At 40.7% G+C, this 18900-nt stretch overlaps 1 protein-coding gene across 4 annotated transcripts in view; it reads right to left on the bottom strand.

The window, feature by feature from the left end:
- Positions 1 to 301: 301 nt before the first annotated feature.
- Positions 302 to 18900, bottom strand: part of LOC408579 (thrombospondin type-1 domain-containing protein 4) — a 41230-nt gene continuing 22631 nt past the window's right edge. For 2 of the 4 annotated variants that reach the window (XM_016917179.2, XM_392121.5), the window contains 17 exons: positions 14206 to 14281; positions 11363 to 11514; positions 10215 to 10317; positions 8131 to 8233; positions 7722 to 7894; positions 7102 to 7306; positions 6815 to 6981; positions 6506 to 6599; positions 6314 to 6386; positions 5945 to 6153; positions 5039 to 5171; positions 4712 to 4964; positions 4348 to 4527; positions 4114 to 4278; positions 3812 to 3991; positions 3525 to 3690; positions 1466 to 3439 (listed from right to left, as the gene is read on the bottom strand). In XM_016917179.2, the coding sequence (XP_016772668.1) occupies positions 3321 to 3439; positions 3525 to 3690; positions 3812 to 3991; positions 4114 to 4278; positions 4348 to 4527; positions 4712 to 4964; positions 5039 to 5171; positions 5945 to 6153; positions 6314 to 6386; positions 6506 to 6599; positions 6815 to 6981; positions 7102 to 7306; positions 7722 to 7894; positions 8131 to 8233; positions 10215 to 10317; positions 11363 to 11514; positions 14206 to 14281 (2551 nt within the window). In that variant the 3' untranslated portion in view covers positions 1466 to 3320. Of the gene's footprint in view, positions 1302 to 1465; positions 3440 to 3524; positions 3691 to 3811; positions 3992 to 4113; positions 4279 to 4347; positions 4528 to 4711; positions 4965 to 5038; positions 5172 to 5944; positions 6154 to 6313; positions 6387 to 6505; positions 6600 to 6814; positions 6982 to 7101; positions 7307 to 7721; positions 7895 to 8130; positions 8234 to 10214; positions 10318 to 11362; positions 11515 to 14205; positions 14282 to 18900 lie in introns of those variants that run through there. The other 2 variants (XM_016917185.2, XM_016917183.2) reach the window with 2 other exon arrangements.

Raw genomic sequence — 18900 nt, 5'->3', positions numbered from 1 at the left:
CATTGTATAGCATTAAATTTTTTCCGATCAGTCTATACTCTCCATTTGTCCTTTACATCTTCTAAATACCAAAAATCGTTTACAAAGAAGTTTTCACAAAACACTCCTTTTAACGTAAAATTTAAATGTACTTAATCTAATTAATTCTGTTACTTTTAATAAGAATAAATGAAGATTTAAAAACTGCATATAAAATTTATTCTTTTACTTTTTTTTTTTTTTTTTTTTTTTTTTTTTTTTTTTTTAGTTTAAAAATGACTAATAATTAGAGAATTAAATTTGTGAAAACTTCTTATGTTACGGATAATACCTTTCCAATATCATAGAATACACATTTACGATCAAGAATTGCTATTCATTTTCTGGCAACTCTTTACATCGATAATTCATTATTAATTCTTCGTTGTACTTCACTCCTGCAAGAGACTACGATTGTATCACAGTCTTTGACGAGGTCACATTTGCTAACGAGCACTATATCGTGTCTCGAGCCAATGTGATAATACAATAGACTTTCATTCGCAAAATATGATCAAAGACGTAAAATATAGTAAAATCGGAAATGAATCATAATAAAGATGCCTACATTTATACTTTCATAGATCGAAGTATACTTATAGTTAGAGAAATTTACGTATACATAAGAAAATATACGTATACATACAGTTTCGAAATGGACTAGAAAAAAAATATAAAGCAGTCTTTTCAAGATTAAGCAGCAGAACTATCCTATTCATCTATCGATCATTGATTCTTAGAATTGAATTCAGTATGTGCAAGTGAGCAATATATCCAAGTGAGGAAAGAAACGTAATAGTCGTGTAAATATGTTACATGGTGAAACGCTTGTATCTCTTCGAAACGCATCGTAAGGTATTGAATATTTTTTTCCAAAAAGACTATTTCTTTCCTATCCTCACGTGCAACACAAGTCGGCATTTGATGGCTATTTAAATAACACACTGCTAGAGGATGCCCTTCGTCGAGACACGTACATTTACCATTCATGGTACGCGTCACAGCCATAAATATTAATACTCGAATAATAAACGGGATACGGTACAATTATAAATACGTACACAGATCTATCGTAAGGGTTTGGTCGAGGTTCGGTCGAACAATTGTTTCTCAATCTGATGATAGAAAAGTCATTGCCGATTAATCGTTTAATCGTGTAATCAGATACACGGTTCGGTGAAATCGATAATAGAGTTCAATTGGAGGAACTGTTTTTGTACACGCATGCAGTAATTCGTATTTTAGATATCGGCAGCTACTGTACTGTGCAAATGTCGAATAAACTGTAACAAATGAAAAAAAAAATAATAAATAAATAAATAAAGGGAAAAAGAACTGAATAAAAAAAAAAATAAAAATAAAAAATCGTGCTTCGTCTAAAATAATTTGGGAAATTAACACTTACCTGTGAATCAGCTCATATCGGTGTAAAAGTAAAGAAATGATATAAGGAAAAAACGGAAATTTTATTGAAACGAATTGCAACAGAAATTTAGCTTCTCGAGGGACACAAAGCGAATCGGAATATGGTACGGTGTTCGCACACTTCTTTCATGTCGAGAAGGCAAACCGGAATGCGATTTAATTGACACTGAGAAATTGATTGCCCACGCAATTTTCACGAGGTTTCCATCGATCGTTCGCTACCTATTTGAACTTAAGCTAATCTACGTCCATATACCTCGTAAAGGTATTTCTCTTACGCGCGAGTAATTGGTGGATTTTAATAATAATACTTCTCGCGATTTTTATTAGAAAATGTCGGAAATTAAATTCGATTCTACGTATACAGTATACCAGTGTTATATTTTTTACAACAGAGACAAGCGTATATTTGATTCGATACCACTGCTAAAGTTAATTATCCTACAACTATGTTCGCACATTAAAGAATAGGCAAATCAGTTGACATCAATTACATAGAAAACGATGAATACACGAGTTTCACGATAAAGCTCTTCGAGCCAAGTTCGATTCGACAGAGACGTAAAATATTTCTCTACAGATCGAACGCGTTCTCAAACTCGTTCCTTGTTGAAAACAAGAATGTAAAGAGGGGAAAAATATGTCGACGCGCTTCCGGTTTGAGTTCACCGCGCTGTCCTTGTCACGATGAATGAATTTGTTAATAAAGTCAGGTTCGTAAATCAAAATCGGCGAATTCATTCGACTCGATATGTTAATTAAATGCTCGATTAACAAAAATTATTCGCATTCATCGTGGTCCGATTGGCCTATACGAGCGCATAAATAATGTTTTTGCAACTAATACAGCCTACCTATCGAAGTACATCGAGAGCACATGCAGTTGTATCGATCGAAACGTTTTTACTTCTCCTTTTCGCAGCGACACCAGACACAGCTCGTGTGCTTGGTTCGTTTCGTTTCGTGTCCACGCACGGTTGTCCGGGCACAAGCACGCAGGGTTTACCTAAGTGGGTACATGGGCGTACAGGTTTCACGTCGAACGCGCATGCAAATGGGATCGCAACTCATCCAGGGGCGTAACAATGATAATCCCTTCTCGTTCTTCGCCGACGATCCAACCTATTTATCGTTCCCTACTATTCAATTTATCGCACACGATTCAGGAAAAATTCAGGATAAGAATTTTTCATTCCCGTTGTTGCTTTTATGGATGTGGTACTCACGTTTTGCTTTCGAGATGTTTGCAATCGAATGAAGCACTTCGAGAACTGAGAATTTCGAATTGCTATCGATCGTTGTTGAAGTTATTTTGGTGTCAAGTACGGGATCAAGATCGATGCATTGACAAAATTACGTTCCTGCAACTGTTCGCTTGTACAGAGAGATATTTACACACGTAAACACATATACATGCCCCGTACGATACGAGTTTCTGCAGTGTACAGACGCATCATACTTTCTCTCCTACTCGACGGGGGGACGACGTCGTGCTCCCTTTTCAACGTCTTCGGCTCTCGAACGACTAGTTGATTTCTCGTGAATTTTCACCTACTATCCCACTTTCCGGATTTAACGGAATTCCTCGTGGAATTAAATAATCGTTCTTCCGCAGCGTGCCGCGCGGGAATAAGACAATAAGAAGGAATAAAGCTACGCGGGATTAGCTGATTATCGCGTTAAATAAAATTGTACATAACGTGATCGTCTCTTTGTCACAGTCTTATCACTCGCTAAGATTCTCTATCGAGCTCCCCGTTTATATTTAACTGGAAAGAGGAAAGCAACGAGTTTAATCGAATTGAAAACGGCCACGACCATATGGAAAAGGTGAACCTGCCTGAAACGATGATGACTCGTCCTCGGCTGTCGAACGACTATTCGCGGCATCGACAGCACGAATACTTGTAGTATTTGATCCGGCAATAACCATTCTTCACGACCACCGAGCAATCTGGATGCTTGTCAACGCATTCCGACGATGCTTCATACGCTTCTGAAATCGTGAAAAATTTATCGACTCCGTTAACCACGTCATTCGAAACACGCACAAAAGGTGTAAACGATCTTTCTAAACTTACTTTTCGGCGGTTTGATCGACGACGTAGCATCCTTTTTGCACGGCTCCAGGCTGCATTGCTGTTGGTCGCTCGGTTTCCCAGCATCCTCGCAATTCGAGCTGCTGACACCTTCGAGAATACAACGAACCAGTCTGGTTTGCACGCCGGTACCGCATGTCACCGAGCACTGAAAAAACCGCCTTGGTATTTATAACGAAATTTATATCTGGTATTTATATATCGGGAAGTCAAAAAGTCACGGTGCTCGTCCGATCATAAATCTACGCATGACTCGACTCGCGATTTACCTTCGACCAGTCCGAGGTGAACCATGTCGGTGTGCACGCGGCCGCTCTGCATACTTGTTCGTTTGCTGGCCTCGAGCCGCTGCTGCAATTGCTCGCCGGCAACACGACGAATTCGTTGTTCGTCCTTGCGACGCAAAGGACTTCTCGATACTGGACACCCACTCCACACGACACGGAACACTGAAACCATATTTGTCCACCGTGTTCATTCCAGACGATATCAGCCGATCGTCGTTTTTGTGGTCGCCAATTATTCGACAAGCCACCGGAGACTACTCCGTTTCTGCTTATCTATTACTAACCAATGTCCATGGACCGGTGAACCATTTCGCGCTATCGCAATTCGTTCCTCTTCCGAAACATTCCCTTTCCGTTTCCGGCCTCTCTTTGGGATTGCAGAACAACTCGCTGACATCGGCGCAAGCTACTTGCCTCGTTTCCACTCCGCTCCCACATTCTGCCGAACACTGAACAAAAGATAAGAGAACGTTTTCGCTTCGATTTCATCATCCTTCCTTTCCATTTATCGATCTTACCTTGGCCGACCATTCCGAGTAGAGCCAAGGCGCTCGTTGCTCCATACCAATGTGCGTGATACAAGGCGGGGATTCGCAGATTTTCTGAGATTCGGGTTTATTGAACGCGGGACACACACTTCCCGACGTGATGCAAGTCACCGTTCGATTTCGAATTCCTATCCCACACGTCGTCGAACACTGAAATCATAAAATCACTTGGTTCGAGTGCGCAAAATCCATTTCGCTTAATTGACGTATTGACATAGCTTCGGGCTACTTTTTTTTTTTTTTCGAACGAAAGGAAGCGACACGAAAGACTCTTTTCTTACTACTCTCCCGTATTAAAAAAAGAAAGGAAAAAGAAAAAGAGGTAATAACGTACAGGACCCCAGGCGCCGACGTCCCATCTGGGCGTGTCGTGTTGAGAGTGCATATGCCTTAATTCCGGACTACTATTCGTGCAAGCCGGTTTCGCACAGGTTTCCACGGTCCTAAGGTCGGGCGGTTGTACGCACGCACCGTCTAACACTCGCATTGTTAAGTTCGCTTTCAGTTCCTGTACACACTCCAATTTTCGTGTTCTCGTGCCGGTGCCGCAGGTGACCGAGCACTCGCCCCACGGTTCGGCCCTCCACCTGAAACCCGCCGTTTCCGAATTGCGAACATGCGAAACAATTTGCACGAATCGTCGGAGAAAGATGGATTTTACCTAGGTGGGCAAGGATTGTCGTTGCAACGCAACGGAGGCGGGTGTTGCGGCTTTCCCACGTTGCGACAACGCTTGTCGTTCACGATCATCTGCTTGGTCTCGCGGAAGCACTTGAAGATAGCTGTTTGAACGCCTAAAAATGTAAGTAACATTTGGTTCTAGTTAGTCTAAATCTTCGTTTCACACAAGTGCTTGTCTATTTTATATCCTTTTATCGTAAAGGAAACGACACAAATTTTTTAGTTACCTAGTAAAGCAATTTTTCTTCGATAAGATTGCAACGCGTCTAAAAGAGTTGTTGAAGGATTATAAGACATTCGGGGTCAATTATCGCTCGTGTTGGGAATGGAAATTAAGAAGAAGAAGGAAGTGACAGCTGTCACGATGTTATTTCACCGTTTTGTTGCCCGTATGAGCTGCCAATCAAAATGAAAAAAATCTCGAATGTCCTATTCGCGATGCAACATACCATGTGAATGCCCCGATATTGAAGAGGTCGATGGAAAATAACAAGGTGGCCACGGATGTGGGGTTTCCTGTTAATAAATTTCGTGAATTGAACGGAACTGCCGTGATGGCGATGAGCGAATCGAGCACTGTAATCTTACGACCCTTCGAACCTTGGCGATAATACCGAAACGAACGAGTTCTCGGCCGACTTCCCACGCATAGCTCCATTAGTCGAGCTGTTTCTCTGCGGTTTCTACGACTATTAATTATCTACGCGCTTTTTTTCTAATTGCTCGTTTAATTAGCGTGCCCGAAAAATCGAGCTCGTGCGCTCGCCACAACGAATTAGAATCGCGTGGGAAGCGATAAATTCCAAATTTTTTCTCTCCTTATTCGAAACTTAGGAAATAATAATAATAAATTACGAATCGGAAATCGATGGCAATATCTACGTACCTCCTCCACATTCTTTGGAACAAGGAGTCAATCCAAACATCTTCCAAGCGAATCGCGCACGTTTCTTTTTCTTGCCCTTTAACTTGGGTTGATCACCGGCCATCACCGTAGTCGGGGAATGCTTCATCTCCTCCTTTCGTCCTCTCTCACGGCCTCGTGCTCGATCTTGATTACGAATCGCCGGTAATAAATCGATTTTCTGATTGGATCTGAAAAAGCGAAAATCCTAGCCGACTACTAATCGTAACTTTTCGAATGTGATTTCTTTTTCTTTTTTTATTTTTTCTTTCTTTTCTTTCTCCCCATACAATATCGTTTCCGATTTGAAATCAAACGATCCAAGCTCTATAATAATTTGAGAATATTTACATTCTGTTTACGGGAATCGTGAAGCCAACACGCGCATCCGAATCAGGGATTTCGTTGCCACGATCGATGGATCCTGCGAAAAGAGTAAAATATCGACTCGTTTAAAAGCCACGTTAAAAGTAAGCAAAGACATCGTCGAGGGCTTTTTAGAAAAATGCGTTCGATTAAAGATTTTTCGGTGTAATGTATTACCTGTCGCAAAAAGTGGCGGTGCTATTAATGGCTTTCCATTGAACGGCATCATGTATTTGTAAAGTACTCCGGGATTCATTTCCTGTGCCAGAATCTGAGGAACCGATTTAAAAAAAATACCAATAATACCGATACACGAAGTCACGGTTAAAGTAACACAATGCCAGGTCGAGAAACGATCGTGTAATAAAAAAAGAGAGGAAGGAAGAGGGGGAGAGGGGGGGCGGGAGGAGGAAGAAAAAAAAAGGAAGGAAATCGATCCAATAAATTGGAACGAATGAGATATCAGAGACATCTTTATGGTCGTACCTCTAAATGCAAAGAATCGTTCAGTGGCCCGGTCGCCAAGATACACTCCATGCGGTTTCTGTCACCCCTCTGGTATGTTAATGTCGTGCCAGCCGCTTTATAAGTGCCGCTTGGACTGTAAGCCAAGGGTCCGTTCAGGATGTAACTACCGTTGCCGTCTCTCAACGCTAACACATCAGATTATTCGTTAGAACAAGCGGAGAGGCGAGAAAAAGAGGCGAGGAACAATTTGGTGTCCAATCCCTAAATAAACGCGGCTCGAGCTTTATTTTTTTTCATAACAATACCTAAGAAATTGCTACTGTGTCGTAGTTCGGATATGTTGAGGGACATGGCTCCTTTCGGAATACTGGTTACAGGTTGATGACCCCGTGGCAGGATTGGTTCCATAAAAATGCCCTCGTACAGTCTACAACCTTTACCCTGACCACCGCAGACACCACAAGCGTCCATCGTGACGCCGGAACCTACCACACCGTCGCAACCCACGGGCTGCGAAAGATAAAAAAAAGAAACAAGGACAAGCATTTAATGAACCGTTCCGTTTTGAACGAGCGTGCAACGCAACGTTTCGCGATAAATAGATCGACCAAATCAATGGACTGAAAACAGTTCGAAAATTGGTGTGAAACGAGTCGCTGTTGAATCGCGGTGAAAGAATAGACGCGAAACAATGATGAACGAAAGAGAAAGAAAGAAAGGAAGAAAGAACAAGCGGAACGGACAAAAGAGACACGGTTAACTAGTCGCGTTGCGATCAAACCGGCTGTAATTAAAAAAAAAAAAAAAAATATGTAAAGGGAAGAAAAAATCGAGCGATCGATTCGATCGATCGCATTGAAGAGGAATCGCGATCAATTTCCGACGTGACGTGGAGGAATTAATACTCGTGTTTGACTCATCGTACCTTGCATTGTCCAGCGACACAGAGCCATCGATCGGTGCGTTCCATAGAAATTCCAGCATTATATCCACGAAGATTCGGAGCGTCGCAGGGTGTGCCGTCCATTACTGCCGGTTCAAGCGTTGCATAAAAAGGCTCGCCAACGGCACGGCAATTGAGCGCGCAAGAATTCGGTGCTGGACAACCAGTCATCGCAGTCATCGCGCGCGTAAAAAAAAAAAAAACACCAAGTCTTTTAGAACTTAGTACGCTACAGAAGGTAGCTCCTCAATTCAACCGAGTATTTGCATTTTATTTTTCATCCTTTCGAAAAGAATTATCAAGAAGAAGCTTGAAGAACCGATTAAATCGGTTGTGTTTTAACTAAATTGTCCATTAAAATGATAAGACAGAGTTTTGGAGTTTAACTTACCATCCAAAAACGGGACCCAATCGTAACTCTCGCCCTTGTAATTTCTTCCGTTGTACTTGGCACATTGTTCGGCCCGCAAATCCTCCGGGAAGTTCGGACATTTCTGTTGCGAGCAACGGTTTAATTAAACTTCACGTAATTAAAGACCGATTGTTGGAAAACCGATTGTTACTAGTATCGCTTTAGATTTTCCAAGATTCTTCAACTCGATTAAGATATATTATTCCCCTTATTTCCCAAAAGTGTATTTGCAAAAACGTTTCGGCGACGAAAAAATTTAATTTGGATAAAATTTTTCATGGAACCTAACGCGGAAAAACACTCAAATTCTAAAAAATTTCTTTAAATTTCTAGTGAATTCCCTGCTTTTATAATGGATTTCAGTGGATTCAAAAAGGAGCCCGCGCACTCGGAACGAATACACTGAAATGAACGAATACCGACACGTAGAGGAGAAGCGTTACCCTGGTAATTTCCGGGTGGAAGATTAATTACCGGCCAGTAAAACCGTGAATAGTCTCGCATGTTTGTAAACCACCGTTTCCGAGATAAATCTAGCCGAGTCGTGGCGCCACGCCGAAAAAAGAGACAAATGGTTAACATGCAAAGTTTTTAATTGCCACGTTTGCACGCTGAAAATTAACCAGCATGCGTTCATTTACGAACAAACCGTAAAAATTCGCCTTGTCGAAAACAAGATTTCGGTGAGATTAAAAATTATATTCATTTACCGTAAGAGAAATATACATTTCGATACCATTAAGATTAATTAATCGAGGATTTTGCAGAGGAAAAAAAAACGTTGATTCATTTTCGACAAATTTAAATTATTACACATTATAGCTTAAAACAAAATCAAAACGATAATTTTTATAATTTTTTTGTAAGTTTTTTATAATTTTTTTATAAGTTTTTTTTATAATTTTTTTTATAATTTTTTTATAAATTTTTTATAATTTTTTTATAAATTTTTTATAATTTTTTTATAAGTTTTTTTATAAGTTTTTTATAATTTTTTTATAATTTTTTTTATAAGTTTTTTTTATAAATTTTTTTATAAGTTCCTTTTTTCTAAATTCGAAACGAATCGATGTGCACACGATTCCAATAATAGATTTCTCAATTGGCTGCATTTTTTATTTCGATTCGTTTCTACGATAGTCTTTGATTCCCACGATCATACGCGAAGAACATCAAATGAATTTCACACGATCTGTACATGTTTCAAACGACTAACGATTCGAAACGCTTTAAAACCAAACCGGAAGTATTCTTTCCGTGGTTGGGAACGGGACACGAACGTCAATCATAGTCTTTACATCTATGAAAGTCTAATTATCGCTCAAGCGAATATCTGGACAGAGGCCAAAGTCGTCTATTACCAACTAACAGTCTTTAACTCTGCAGGTGGTGATTATTCTTATGAATTTTAAACAACATCGGTTAATACTCGCTAACCAGCTATATAAATTGCCAACGCGCGCTTCCTTAATTGGCCTTTGCGATGATTTGTTCGTGATTCGTGATATACCGAAAAGAAAAGAAAATGCCCTGGCGATCCTATATGCATCTATTCTCTATGCCTGTCTATCCTAACAGCAGATGCACTTAATGTATATATAGTATATTCGCTTGTAAATATAATTATTTTCCATTTTTGTACATTTCATGAAAATGTTCGAAATGTTTAAAAAGAGTAAAAATTTGAGTAGCACGATAGAATAAAAATTTTATAATTATTTTTCAATAGTGAAAAATATTCGCTTTTGATCTTTCGTATATTATAGTACATGAAATATAATTTGTATAAAATTAAAATTAAATTTTTTGAAGACAAAAAAGAATATTTCGTATTTTTCACGGATATTAGAGAAGAATGGCAATAAATTTGTTTTAGTACAGCGATTTAGACTTATGACTTGTTATTTCTAGTCGTTCTATCGTGTTTTTCGTAATAAATACCTTGTAGATTAAAAAGATTACCAGGCGTAGGGTCATTGAAATACAAATGTTAATCTATCACGTGTCGAGACAGAACGTAAAGGCGTAAACATTGACTCGCGTTACGTGTCGCATTGATTTACCTGCGTGTTGCACGTGTGGTATCGCTTATATGTACCGATGCAAATGGGTCGCGAGTTGCTCGTGCCATTCTCCGAGATAATGCTCCGCTTCCTTAACAGTCGCCTGAAACAAATCGATCGCGTTACTCGTACTACGTATCGATCTTAGATGGATCCTTATTTTTCACGGCCGATTCTCACGTTCCATTCCCCCTCTCCCCTCCTCCCTCCTGTGTTTCTTTACACGAAAGAAAAACAACACAAAAGGTAAACGTAAATTTCTCTTCATTTTTAACGAGATACGGCTAATTTCATATTAAAAAAACTCTATTGTCAGAAATGCATAGGTTGCATTGTTTAAAAATAAATTGTTCGACTATTAACAGGTGTTCGGATATTTTCAACCAATTTTCAAAGAGAAATATGTTCGAGAACGTTGACTCTCGACTCTAAACATTGTTAAGAATTACATAAAAGAGAAAGGCATAAAAGAGAAAAATTTAAAACGTTAGAGAGGGAAGGGTTGAAATGTCTTTTACTTATTACCCTCGTCAAGGAAGAGAAAAATACTCTAACGGTACACAACAGATCTTTGGACTATTTTATCGCCGGTCGAGAAACTCGCGGGTCCACCGATAAATCCTGTGCCGAGTCACGTAACCACGCAGGTAGCGTTACAAAGGTGTAAATGTCAGCGACAATAACACGTTTCGGGGTCGCTCGCGCGATTCGTCGGCGTGCCAGCGTGTAATCTTCCTTTGCTACCGATCCGCAATTTGCTCGCCTGTTCCTCCATCGTATACAGCGTGTGCATATATGCTACGAACGTGTCAAGATTCGCTATGTCGAACTCTCGAAAGAATCCAAAGGCAGAGATCTCGTAAAAGAAAACGGTAACCGTGAATTTGTCTATCAAGTTCGTACGGTTCGCAGTTAATCTTTTTCTCCTTCTTCGTGTCTCGTAGGTGTTTCTTGCAACACCACGAGATTATCCACGATCTTTGATGTTAACGCTATCGCGAAACCAACCATTATTACTAATATAAAATTTGTAATAAATTATACGACTCTTCGAAATAAATTATACGATTTTACTACTCTTGCGAATTTAATTGCATTCTGTTGCAACTTTTTTATTTCATTTTATTGAAATAGTACGTTTTACTTACTGATAAGGAACGCATTCGCGAGATTGGGATTGAATCCCCGTGCCACAGGTACGCGAACACTCGCTCCACGAACTCCACGGACCCCAGGTTCCTCTAATACGATTATCCCGTCCAAGAGCGAATTGAGTCTTCTCCCGTAGCATATGATACACCTGAAAATATTTGAAAAATTGAGAGATAGATGAAATTCGAAATCTTTTATTATTTTACACGATACGAAATGAAACGATACTCTTGAAATCGGTCGTAAAGAATAATTCGTTTCAAGAATCATATCTCTGAATTTGTGAATTCATTTCGTATCGATCGTGACGTCCTGCAAGCTTTTGCCAGATTTCCGTCGATCCGTTCAAATAGGATTCCCAATAACGCATGAAACCCTTGACAAAAGCTTCATTATGCATAGGAATCATTATTCATCGTCTCGTGTGCGAGAAATTCGAGATATTATGTAATCACGTACTGGCCGCGATGTAATTAATTTTATTAGAAGCTTCTCCGGACCGTCGGATTAATCAATCAAAGGATGGTGAACAAAATTGCCTCGGCTGCTGATAATCAAATGGCAGGCCCTTGCGTTATAATCCAACCGCGTTAATTACGATAGGGTGAAAGAGGAAGAGAGAGAGACGGCATAACGACATACAAACTGTTTGCTCAATAATTAATATCGGTACTTCCGCGATTGAGATCGTAATTAGACCACTCGCGAGACTATAATTAATTAAGAGACGGATCTGTGGCGCCATCGATACTGGTATGCAGATTTAAATTTCGATGGTTATAATCAAACGTGTCGTGAAATATATCATTTTCTCATTCGGTGAAATTCGCGATTAGAGAGGAAATAACTCATCATAGAGAGGAATAAACTATATCGAAGAAAAAGAAAAAATAAGAAATATTACAAGAACGTTACCTTCGTTTAGAAAAAAGAAAAAACTCTACTCGGAATCTATTTGAAAATTTGAAATTAGCGTTCCAAAGTTCCAAACGTCACTTCATCGTTGATTAAGTAACAGAAATTTTACCGTGCATTACGAATTGTGCGTGAATCTATAACTTTATACCAACGTTTCCCAATCTTTACATCATCCGTACCTAAGAATATTACATTTACTTCACCATATCGAGAATTCTCTCATTTGTAATTTTGAGAAAGACTATTTGATTTGGTAAATATAAATGTTGAGAAACACTGATCCGAATCGTCATTGTTTGGTTTAAGTTTGGACGAATTCGAAATTCGAGCTGCTTTCAAAAAGTCGTTAACCCGCTAAAACGGAGTAATACTTCCTTGATGACTGACATTAACTCCGGCACGTTAATCGCGGCGCGCATGAACTTCTAGCCGTGCACTGGATCGAGAGCACAGAGATGGAAGGAAATGCGAAAATACTCGACGAGGGGATGTAGAAGGGGCCGGTTGGCATCGCGCTGAATAATGGAGCCGCGTTTCAAGATTATTTCCACGATGAACGATCTTAATCTCATTGTCCCGCGATCCTTTCAAAGGGATTCTTACGAGCGTAACGAACGTCTTTGCGATGGTTAAGAAGCTCGTATTACCCTCAACGTTTCATCGCAAGAACAGAATTATATAGATAGATGGGATCTTTAAGAATTCATTTTTATATTTTTCTCGATTGTTATTTGGATTACGTTTCTCGTTAACAACGATCATCTCTCCAACTTATTTCGCGGATTGAACGGAGGGGGTCTCGAGATGAGAATACCTCCCCGGTGGGTATACACCGCTGTTAGAAAGCTGCGGCGCGCTTGTTAGCGATTGAAATTGGCCGATCGACCAATCATTACGATTAACTGGAACGATCGTTCAAAGTATGTAAGTTTAATCGGCGATAAGCGCCGTTATCCCGGTTTGCTCCGGGTTCAACAGGTTGCCACCAAATTGTCCACATTCTATATCGGTCAATTAGATCGATTAAAAATTACAGGCGAGACACGGTGGAACAAGAGGTGGAAAAAGAGATGCGCGTTTTCAACGCGTGAATTAATTATCTTCGTGATGAATATCCATGCGATGGATAGGATTGAGTTGTAACTCGAAAGAGAAATCATACGTAGCACTTGCGGTGCTCGTTAAAAGAAAACGATCGCCAAGTTTTGTAAAGAAAGAGCTATTAAACGGCATTATATGGGAGAGCGTTAACCGAGAATGTTCGGTGTTTCTTTACGACGAATCGCACGAAGCCGAGAGCGATATTACAGTATTTTCCAAAACAAACGATCCATTTAAACGCTGCATAAAAAACGCGGTATAACAAGAAGCACGAACGGCATTGCAAGAACGGCGCGCATTAGAGTGTTTGCGTTTCGTATTCATTCGTTTGCTCGGCCTTCAGAATGCAGCAAGAGCTCCGATATAATTTAGGAAGATCCTCCAGTGTCAATTAATTATCTTCGTCGTGCCACCCAGAATAACGTCTACGTAATTGCTTATTAATTCCTGTAAGTGGATTAAATTAATATTCACCGGTCGACCGTACATTCGAGATAAAATACATTAATGGACGAGATAGCTACGATATTACGTTCATAAGTTAACGGCAAGAAGTTATGTACGTATTAAATTATACCGAAAATCAAACGTGTATACTAGGTATACGTCGTTCAATGAACATATTCCATTCGAAACATTTTTCTCTTGTATCGACTTCGTAAAACGAACATCTATCATATATATATATATATATATATATATATATATATATATATATATATACATAATTTTTTTATCGGTTATTAGGACGAAACAACTTTATCGAGTTAGAAGGATCGAATAATTGATACAATCTTAATCAACCAAGACGGAAACTTACTTCGATGGGATACTTGTCGGGCACGTGGGTAGAGGAGACGGTGGCCGCAGTCAACATTGTCAAAGCTAGAATCGATCTGAAACAGAGATTGCAAAGATGCCTTAATTAATCCGACGTAATGGAATGTAATTTGTTATCGTCGTTGTTGATCTACGAAGCGGTTTTCACGAGCGTCCGTCGACTGTTGAACCGAGCCAATTATCTCCCTTATCGCACAAAATATCTATCTTTCAGCTGGTTTCATCGGGTTAGATATTTCAAGAATGTGATAATCTTCCTCGGATGAGTAACGTTGCATACTACGACCATGTAAAATGCTCCTGACCTAGGGGACTGGATAACTCCTGCTTCCAAGTGCCTAGTTAATGTATTCTTCCCCTCTTCCCCCCCTCTCTCCCCTCCATCCGTAAATTATTTACCGGCGAGAAAATTCCCTGACAAGGATTAATGCGATCAATACGGATAGATCGTGTTTAGATTGAATAACGTATGGCCGAACCGCGTCTTCCTTCCGAATCGAACCTCGAAACGATTAATTGAATACATCCCATGATTTATCCCATCGCGATTCCGGATTAATAACGCACGACACGATAATTTTGCGCAGATTACTCCACAAGTATATTTAGAAACGCGATCAAGGATCGCGAGATTACCAGGAATCTCATCGTATTAAAATGCGAATAAAATTAAACCGCTCTGAAGAAAAAAAAAATAGCGATGAGATCCACTCTCTCTCCTTCTTTCGGAGTATCTTACGGCATTTTTAGAACGATTTCGCGGGAAAGGAATAAGCGAGCATGTGTTCTCGATCATCCAGTTCGCGCAGCGGATAATCGCCGCCATAGATTTCAAAAGTTCTCCATTTTCACGCCGCGAATAACGCGTCTAAGATGGAAGAACGTACAACAGTGGTATCGCGGAAAAACAGGCGCCAACTCGTTTTGCCATGATAATTATTAAAACCGCGGCGGGGATGTATCGCCGATCGAATAGAAGCGGAAAGGGCCGAAGAAGAGGGAGAGAAAGAAAGAGTTAGGAGCAAGGGAGGTGCAATGATGTTGGAACGAGTAAACTGTGCCACTAAGCGCTAATAACGTTTCACTTGTTGCGTTTTCTTGGAAAGCTTAATTAATCATTACGCCCTTATGTGGCGGAAAGAGAAAGAGAAAGAGAAAGAGAAAGAGGAGAGAGGAGAGACGCTAGGAGAGGCGGACCGCCCGCAGCCACTGAAGTAGTCGTTTACTCGCGTGCGTGAAACGCACACAGCAAACACGTGTAAACGCGTATTATTGCGACGAAATCAGAAAAAGCCGCGTCTTCTTGCCTTTCCACGCGATCTTCTCGCGAATCGCGAATAAAGCTGCGTACATACCATCCCGTGTAAAGTGGAATAAAATTAATAGCGCTCCGACACACGAGGCGAGGTTGGGTTTAAGTACTATTTTAAAGATACGGTAAGAGAAGTAGTTGGCGTGTCAGGTGTACCGGTGCTTCATCGATCATCTATGTTGAACATTGCTCATCTCGAGCACGTTGCTCGAAGCGAAAAATCTCGACAAAAATTTCCTTCTACATCTAGAGAAGCGGACGATCGTGTTGCAACAACATGAATTATTCTTTCGAATTATTCTTACGAGAATAATAAAAAATTTCCTGAACAGTATTTCCAGTAATTCACAACTTCGCGAATCATTTTTATTTCCTTCAATTGATTATTCTTTATCCGAATTTCGAGAATTATTGGAATACTTACGATTCGAGATCCCCATCTATTCCAAAATTTAACATTTAAATAATAATGTTGAGAAAAATAAAAAGAATAAAGGAAATGGAAGGAGCAGGAAGGAAGACTACAATCGCAAACAATGAGGAATAACATAGAAAAAGAGAATTGCTAGAATACGAGAACGTGATTTGCACTAATGAAACGGTTATCCCATTGATTTACAATTACTACTCGCGCAGCTTTATTGTCCCTCCATTACGACAATCAATTACCTCATAAACAAACATCTATCGTGCTCCCTTCGTTAGGCACGATTACCGTGAATTACAACGAAGTAGTTTGTTATTCAGCGACGACGCACAGCTAGCCCGCGTGTCTCGGTATGCACAGCGCTTAAGAAAGGGACGTTCACGGTGCACGCAAGCGGCGCGATGAAGCATTGCACTTGGCTGCAACTGCTCTAGCTATCCGCTCGAGAGCAATCGTGTTCAACCGCAACGACGAACACGTGTTCCTCGCTATACTTTTTTTTCTTTGTAACGCTAAACAGATCGCGAGATTTGTAAAATAAAAAAATTCGTAAAATCGTTCCCTCTTGCCACTTTCTCGCTTTCATAACGAATTCTTCGGCCTAACGAACAATTATAATTTCCAATATTTTCGAAATTATTTCGAGAGGCGAGAATATATCTCCGATCGTCGTCGCTTCCCTTTGTACCTTGAAAAATAATCGAAAACGGAATATGGAAGAATCGTTGTTAGTTCCAACTTGCAATTATCTGCATGTTCGTGCTTCAGGAAGAAACAAAGATCGTACAGAGACGAATAGGGAGGGCAATTTGTTCTGTTATCCCGGCGACAAAAGGTTTGGCTGTATCTGTCCGTTGTTCGTTGAGAAATCTTCGACTCGACAACGACTGGTGGCTCATCGTCTATCCGCGCTTGTCTTTGAACCGAGGATTCTAATACTCGTCACTAGCACGCCAAGATACCCGTCCACTTCTTATTGATCGGTTTTTAGCGTAATTCTTACACCATTGAAAACAAGACCGACATTGTTTATCGCGGCATATGATGCACCAACCGCCACGATAGCGAGGTCGTAACGCTTCCAAGATACGACCCTCGGCTATAAGATCTCCCGGCTATAAAGTTTGATACGTTTGCGCAAAAAAGGGGAAACAAGAGTCTCGATTGCGTGCGAGCGTGCGAAACGCACGGTCTGGTTTCCCTGCTCTCGGTGGATACGCTTTTGTCGAGAGATCTCGCGGGAACGTGATAACTTACTCGATATTTCCCGGGATTTCACGAGTCGGCACGACTTGTCGGGCAAAATTAATTCTAGCCGGTGCAACGATCCGATAATGATTCCCGCGAGACAACGATTGCGCCCGATTAGCGCTCGCTCCTCCCGGAGATATTTCATCGAGTTAGGGTCAGTGAACATGCGCGCAACGATGGGATAACGAATACCACCAGATTCGACGTGACGAATACGTGCAATCATCAACGATGGATAAAAACGCGAAGTCGGTATAAATTTCGACGATACTTTTTCATTAAAAAAAAAAAGAAAGAAAGAAATCGAGAGATCGATGAATCTCCTTCGATTCTGTCTAGCCTCCAAACTCTGTCTAGTGATTCTGTCCGGATGATGATCGAACGATACGTTAGCCCGGAGAAACGAACGAAAATGTTGGCCGTCCCGAACAATAACGATTAATCCCAATAACAATTAAATCCCTGGCTCGATCGGCGAGTAACTTTCCAATTCTCGGCGGAATTCATCCGATAAATCGCGGCGTTTCTGCGGGCAAAAAAAGGGGGGAGGATAAGAATAACTGGCCGGCCGGCATCGCGGGAGGCCGGCGAAATCATTTTAACCACGGTGGTCCGATGCAAGGGGATTTTCGTCTCGTGCAAGGGGGGCCAGAGCCGATACGTACGCGCCGGACACAAAAAGGAATGGCCGTGAAATATGATGCACGATACACGTACGCGGCATTGTCTCGGTAAGCTGTTGAGCATCTCCGGCGTTAACCAAGGGAAAGGAGCAAGAAGTCGCCCTCGGACAATGGGGGCGTGAGTTTCGAATACCTCCTCTAATGATACCGGAGCACCTCCGATCGAAGCGTATAAATGCGAACGTTCCTGTTTACGCGTATATTATCACGCGTATATTTTAACCTTTCCTCTTTTTCTTTTCGTCTTTTCTTATTTCCCGCTTTCTCCCCTTCTTTCGTCCCGTTTTTTATTGGAAAGGATACAATGGTTCACGGAAGGGATCACGGAATTTGCCTCGCAAAGAAAGCATCGTATAAAGGCTTTCGCAATGCAATCGGTATTCCCTCTCTGTTGAAACTGGTTGAAACTTCCGGATAGACGAGGCGCGTCTGTTGTTCAAACATTTCGTCGTTTCTTCTCATCGTTTCATCGCGGCGTCGAGGAATGCTGACAAATTATATTGGAAAAAACGTTGAAGTAACATTGTACGTACAAAGCTCGTTTCTTATTTCCATTATTATTATAATGGAAGATTTAGCTCAAATTAGAAAATTATTTATTGCAGCTGAAAACAATTCATAGCCAAGTGTAGAAAATTTCATTATACAGTTACTGGTGAAACGTTATCGTTGACGCGTTTTGCGAGAACAGAGAAGTATTTTGCGATGTTGTTGCACTATAAACTGTCACCGTTCAACCAAGCTGCTGTCGTGCTGCGGTTGCTGTTGTTGTCGCCATAAACATTTTCCTTCGTCTCTTCCATTTCTTCCTCTGCACTCCTCTCAGGATCTCTTCCTTGTGACGCGCTTCCACCTTTCTACACATTCTCTCCTCTTGTCGTCTAACCCCGCATTTTTTTCTCTTTCTGTTCCTCGCCTTTCCTCGCGAGTTTCTTCACCATCTAACCTCTTCCGTTGTAAGACCGTTCGTCTATCTCTCGCCTCGTTACTTACCCGAGAACA

This window comes from Apis mellifera, linkage group LG1 (assembly GCF_003254395.2).
Source record: "Apis mellifera strain DH4 linkage group LG1, Amel_HAv3.1, whole genome shotgun sequence".
Lineage (NCBI taxonomy): Eukaryota > Metazoa > Arthropoda > Insecta > Hymenoptera > Apidae > Apis > Apis mellifera.
Note: the sequence above shows the minus strand (reverse complement) of the source record. Positions and strands in the feature narration are given on the sequence as shown.